The 6,973-nt window shown below is 36.9% G+C and overlaps 1 protein-coding gene across 1 annotated transcript; it reads right to left on the reverse strand.

Moving 5' to 3' along the window:
* TBPL1 (TATA-box binding protein like 1) lies at nt 1-6,290 on the reverse strand. The gene is made up of 6 exons (XM_007452989.1): nt 6,112-6,290; nt 4,623-4,705; nt 4,393-4,456; nt 2,760-2,863; nt 2,573-2,667; nt 1-543 (listed from the first exon to the last, which is right to left on the reverse strand). The coding sequence occupies exons 1-6, from the start codon at nt 6,244-6,246 to the stop codon at nt 464-466; spliced, it is 561 nt and encodes a 186-aa protein (XP_007453051.1). The 5' UTR covers nt 6,247-6,290; the 3' UTR covers nt 1-463.
* Nucleotides 6,291-6,973: the final 683 nt, after the last annotated feature.

Raw genomic sequence — 6,973 nt, forward strand, 5'->3', positions numbered from 1 at the left:
TGAAGAGTGATCTTTTCCAAACTTTTATTTGTGCACATTCAATTGAAAAAGATAACTTTTACAGGTTCTTTGGTGCCCATATTCAGCATACAAAAATGTAAAAGACTATTCACAAATAAAACACATCAGCTCAAACTGGAAAAAAATAATGACAACAACAAAACACTTTAAGGTAGTGCACACTGTGACAGCTCTGCTCGTGGGGACATGAAATTACTGCGAAAATAAATAGAATGTCCTTTTGTAAAAGCAGCAATGTCATGTCTTGTAAACTTCCTTTTTATATTACAGCAAGGTTTGAAATAAAATCCAAAGGGACTGGAGCTTACACTGTAGCCGTGAATGAATAAAAGAGTCTATTTCCTCAATTACTGTTGGTCCAGTTTTCCTTTTGTTCTGAGTCCAATGTGCAGCAGGTTTTAAAAGGTGCTCAGTTTGGGATTCTAACCAATGATGTGATGACTTACAAAATTTCTTTCCTGCTTTCAAACACAAATGGGTATACCTGTTCCACAGCAGTAGCGACGGCCTTTACATTGGGCCCTGTAACAACACAATGGAGGAAGGGGTGAGAAGAGGCAAAAGAGCACTAGGAAAAGCTGATTTCCCAGAATTACAAATAACCAAGTACTTTAGAATTTATCAGGTTGTTTTAAAAAAAATCTATACTTACATAATTATACACACAGTCACAGCAAGAACCAAGAGAGTAAGATTTTTTTATGGACAATTAAAGGGAATCAAACACAAAATGATGATATTCATCTTGTTTTAGGGCACCATTGCGAAAAGGGAGTATATAAAAAAACCACATAGACAATCACAGAGTACTATAATATGCTTATTAAAGGAAGGAATAACAAGCGGGACTACACAGCTATTATGCTTTTGGTCACTGTAGTCTGGCTTTTGGTTAGGCTACGACTGAAGCTCACAGGAGTATCGAGGAACCCGGCAGAGCTAAACAAAGCTGCTACCAGAGCGTTGGGAAACCAGAGGGCTGTTATAAACTGCACGGTCTAAACATCCCCACAAATTTACTACTGTTTGGTACTCACATGTTTATTACTAATCTGGCCATTCTCCCTTACACCTTACTCTGCCCGTTAAAAAAAAAAGCACCAGGGATGAGGTTATGTTATGTATTAATTAATCTATATAACGCTAGGACTTTAAAAATATGTAGCCTTTCATCTAAATAGCTAAAAAAATATATAAAAAGGATAATGAAAAAATATTTTTATAAAACTTATTCTGAATAAATACGTTTTTTCTACTAACGTAAACTTACCTTTTGAAAGATCCTAAAAAAGGTACATATGCATCCACTGTGGACCCTTTGAAGGTACTGACCACGTCTTACCCTGGTCCGATCCTTCCTGACTCACCTCAGTCCCTCCACAGAGTAGAGCTTTGCCCATGGGAACCACTCAGTATATGTCCACTGAATTAGCAGTTCATAGGGTATTCCAGAGGTTAATATGTAATGCATACTAATTAACCAGGTCAATGGTCTTCAGTTTGCTACTGTGTTGCTTAAATCTATTAACTTAATATATATTTTACACTTGCATTATTTTCTTCCATACTTAGTAGGGACTTGTCAATAGATGTGGAGGCCTCTGTAAGGTCTGGGCTCCAAAGTGTAGAAACAGAGAGTCCAAAGAAGGAAAGAAATGGACTTACTCCCCCATTTTTAAGATTTAGGCATGACTCTGGCAAGAGCCTTTAAGTCTCCAAGGAAGATGTGAAAATCCATGGCTGAATCAGAACTAAAGCTTTTTTGTTGAAGGCTTACAGGTGTCAATAATTTTTATCTTCCTCTAAGGATTGAAGGAATAAAAAGAAAATTCAAGGACACTACAGAAATTTTCCTTAACTCAGTTTTGCCAAAGGTTGGGTCTGACTCTCAAGTAATGTCTCTGAACAATTTATAACCATAGTACCATTAAAAAAATCATCCTGCATGCTAATACTACCCTTGGACATCTATGCCTACCTAGTATTCTGAAACTACCCCTTCCAAGTAATTAAAACAATTCAAAAGATATAGGAAAATACACATAAAACATACCAAATAGGTACCAATTATATATGAATATTTTGCTCATGTAAAACCTCTATGAAGTTCATAGAATGGGTTTCTCTTGAGTATTTTAAATGCAAGATGTCATAAACTTAAAAATCATATATAAAAATACGTACTAGAATTATTTTAAATTCCCAACTGAAAACTATCCAAATGCCCATGGAACAATATATTCACGTACTGGGTACTAAATAGCAGTATGAATGGCTGATCTACAGCTACATGCAGCAATACAGATGAATCTCACTAGGGTTATGATGAAGATAAAGAAGACCGACACAAAATAGTATACGTAAGAGTTCAAAATAGTATGTAAAAGCAGGTTAAACTAATCTACTGTGTTAAAAGTGAGGAGACTGGTTCCCCTAGAAGGGCAGAAGTGGCTAAAAGGGACAAAGCAGACTTTATCTCTATTTTGGTATGGACACCTCTTATCTCATTCAATCCATAATTGACAAGCTTGGTTTCAATATCATAAAATACCTGTTACTGTGATACTTCCTGTTGAAAAGATCTGTAATGTAGCTCTTAGAGATTTTATCCGGTAACACACAGCAGGATGAAGTTCAGGTTCGTAACTGTGCAAAAAAAGCCAAAATTAATATAAATACTTGTAGCCTGACAAGTAATTTCAAATTTGCTAAGTTATCTTGATCCTTCAAAGACCTACCTGGCATGAGGTCTATTGTTCTTTGTGAATTCTGGCAAACGTATTTCAAATGGCATGTTACATACTGCCAAAACGTTAACAACCTTAAAATCTGTAAATATTACCTTCAGGAGAGAAGTAAAACGAATGAATTATTTTGAAACAAACAAAAAAATCTGCTCATCATGGCAATCTTAATCATTGAATTGTAATCCTTAAATATAAGCACAAACAAGATAAACAGAAACATTTAAAGCATGGATTTAGTGTTTTAAGTTATTGGGGACTCCTTAATGCTATAATTAAAGGGGGGGAAAAAGGCTCAAAAACTTCATTAAAAAAATAAACAAAGCCTGAGATAACTGCATGATCAAAGTGCTACATCTGGGGTCTTCTGAATCTTATTTCAGTTTAATTTTTCAATACTTTAAACCCATTTAATATTTAATCTACTGGGATAAGAGGGAGAACAGTGAGGAAAAAATTAAAGCAGAGTCCTCCTTGAAGTGTCAGAATGGAAAGCCATCACTTAAAACTCAGAAAGTACTGGACACTGAGCTCCAAACGCCAGACTTTTTCTTATATGCAGTCAGGTAAAATGGCATTTCTGCGAGTTTAGTTAGATGTTTGTTTCTTTTGGGGGACAAAATGAGGAATAGTGTGATAGAATTGTGTTTTTAACTCACTGGGATTTCTCTCAACATTTCTAATATTATGCTAAGAAAAGAGGCTCCAAGGCTGAAAATAATGTCCTCTCGATATTAATAACTTCAGCCACTCCTACCAAGATTTTAATGGTTTTACCCTGTCATCTTTTCAACTGTCCCTAGTAAAACCACAAATCTGGATGAACTATCCTCCAACTCAGTACTGGCACAAGGCAGTGGGAGAAAGTCACAAAACGTGCACAGTGGCCCCGCTGTCAATCATGGCTCTCTACCCTGCACTCCCATCCAGTACCAACACACCGATGTCCCCCCAGCACCTCAGTGCCTTCCTAGCACCTTCCACCTCAGAGGAGACTGAAGTCATCAGAGAGAAACTCAACCTCTCATCACCTCCCACCCAAATCTCAAAGTGCCTAGGCCCATCTGTTCAGGAACCACAGTTCATCTTTTTCTTTCATTTACTCATCATTTCCAAGTGACCTGGCAAGTCCAGGATATCAAATGCATGCCTCTACAAAATTACATTTGATAAGTCTGGCCTGCTAGTAACAGTCATTTTACAAGTGTGAGAGCCTGCTAACCAGTCTGTACGTGTCAACAGGGTCCTGCAGCTCTCGCTCATCATCCTGATACAGCATTCTTGTGATGATCAAAAACAGATTTTTTTTTTTTTTTTTTTTTTGTGAGAAGTGAAAAATGTAAAGAGTTGAAAAGGCAGTTCATCTGTAAGGAAACAAGTGTCTCTCTCTCTCTCTCTCTATGGGGAAAGGATTTGGGAAAAAGCCAGGATTCCTGACAAATACCCACACGGGCAAGGTCTGCCACTAAATTTTTGTGCTGAAAGACGGTATTATACAATGTAGAAAAACGTCAATCGTAAGAGGACTTTCTGTGGAGATTTCTTTAGTCCGTTAAAAGAAAAATGCTAACTTCGCAAAAATAAATCCTTGAGTATCTGCAGCTCGGAGAGCTTTTGAAAGCGTTACCTGAAATCCTAGTTTCTGGAGACTCCGGGCTAAACGTCTGGCACCGAATTTAGCTTCTTCTTCACTGTGGTTTGAAAGAAAGAAAAAGACCATCAGTTACACAGGAAATAAATTTTATACTGAGGAACACAACAAACTGTACACGTGATTTTGTTTTTAAGTCTAGAAAAATGTCCTTCCCATGGGGGGAAAATTAAAAAATGAAAATTGAAAACCCAAGTAACATTTACCTTGTTGCTCCAGTGCAAATAATTTTTCCTGAGGACCAAATCGTAGCTGTAATTCTAGGCTTTCTAAGCTTCATTAATACTTTCTGCAAAAAAAGACAACCAGAACTCCAACAACCTGATTACACAGTAAGTGTTGATTTCCACACGGTTCTACTCTATGTGGCCATTTCATGTTTAAATACTACGTCAAGCTTACCCAAGACTGAAATAACTGTGCTCCAAATCACCCATTCTGAAATCAAGAACCACGCTGAACACAAAGAACATATTAATCCAAAAGGACATTTAATCAATTAAAAATTCAAGGCCTGTATAAATCTCTCACTGTATACTTGAAATCAATGTACCACAAGGATGTACACACTCCAACTCTCGTCCCACTCTGTTCACATAACTGGAATTTGCAATTTGCACACATCCTCAAACATGCCAAACTTGTCCACGCCTCAGGAGCTTTGCCTAGCTTACTTTCATCTGGAATATTCTTCCTTCAGTGTTCTCCCTTCACTCAGGTCTCTCACCAGATGTCATCTCCACAGAGGGGCCTTCCCTGATCATTCCACCAAAGTACCCATCCCTTCACCCCTCCCTGATTTCTAACCCTGCTTTTCTCTGCTTCTTGGTGCCCGCCACTACTTTATACTGTGTCTTACAGCTGAGATGCCCATTACATATTCAAGGTCGATGTGCAAATCCTGAATGCAGGAGGAATGCTGGAGCTGGAGATGTAATTTTAGATTCCTTAGAAACGAAAGGCACTTAAAGCTATGGGTTTAGAAGAAATTACCTACAGTGTGAGTATAAATAGGTCAAGGACTAAGGTCCAAGATAAAATGTGAATTTAAATTTTCACTGCAGCTTTTCATTTATGGCAATATTTATTATATGGCCATTATGTATAAAAGAGATAAATGTTTACTGAATACGTAACAAATATATGAATGAGACATTTCTTCTTAAAACTCTTGTTACATTTTTAGTTCCTTCTTTTCTCTGTCATATGCCATATTATCAAACTAGAAAGCTATTGAATCTAGGGAGACAAAATTTACCACAGATGCAAAATAAAATCTGAGCTCGTCCATCAACTCAGTTTTCAGTTAACCTTCCTAGAAAAAATGACTTCTCCTACCATATGGCATGCTAAAGTTCCAACGCAGCATTAAGCCTTTTCCTCTCTTTTTAGCAGATATATTTGCTCCTTTTTTAAAGTGAAGATGGCATTACTGATGAACCTGAAAACCTTTCATTGTGATTCACTGAAATCTTTAATTGAATTTAATTCATCTTAGTTTCTAGCATGAAGAACTAATGAAAATTTATCAAGGTATACTGGCATCTGATTTTTAGAGCTTAAACAGAGCCTTCATACACATTCTTAATTTTTATAATAAACGTATAAGGTAGTGTCATCATTGTTTACTTAGTATCTTCACAGCACTATAAAATTAGGCTAATGTAGCACACACGACAAAATTCAGATACTCACTCCAACGTCACGCTTATAAATTACATTTGCTCCCTCCAAAGCAATCTTTCTTAAGTTCAAATGGCATCTTGTTCTAAAAACACAGACTACATTTGTAATTAGAATGTCCAGTGCAACATCACTGTCTGCATCCATTGGGGTAGATTAAAAACTTAGCTTCCCACCACGAAGATCACATCCTGAGAAATAAAACAAAATAAAATAATTAAACTCAAATGTTTTAATATATTGTTCACAAGTAATCTTGAAAACTAAAATGCAAGAAGTCGATCTCATTACTTATTGTTCAAATGGTACTCAAATCAAATCATATCCTTTCTTCTCCCCACGAAAAATGTCACTTTTTAAAAGATAACATGTCATATAAAATCCTTCCAAATCTGGACCTAACTTTCACTCCTTAAAATTAATCAGTAACTTTTACATGCCAGGAGCTTGCCAGACGTAACTGCAGCAACTTGCCTTTACAACCACCATGCTCCAGGCGTACTGCAGTTATGGCCATTCTCCAAACATACCATGTTCAAGGGCTGGACTTTGTGGTCCCAATGTCCAACCATTAATGGTACTATAACCCACCTCATACAACCTGCAAGGGCTATAAAAAGAATGACCTACTTTTCCGCTATTTTGGATAGAGCCATTGACTTAAGTTTAAAGAGGCAGCAATATTAATTATAACATTTATTCACAGACTTTTCTCACTTACTAGTCATTCATTCATTATTCACTTACTGAACACCTCCATACACTGAGGATACTGGAGGAAAAAAGGAATAAGGCTAGGTCTTTTGTCCTGAAGGAGCTCACAAACCTGTGTGTGTACGGGGGAGCTCTAACAGTTACTTAGCACAACAGCATT

This window comes from Lipotes vexillifer, unplaced genomic scaffold (genome assembly GCF_000442215.2).
Source record: "Lipotes vexillifer unplaced genomic scaffold, Lipotes_vexillifer_v1.1 scaffold155, whole genome shotgun sequence".
In the NCBI taxonomy this organism is placed as follows: Eukaryota; Metazoa; Chordata; class Mammalia; order Artiodactyla; family Lipotidae; genus Lipotes; species Lipotes vexillifer.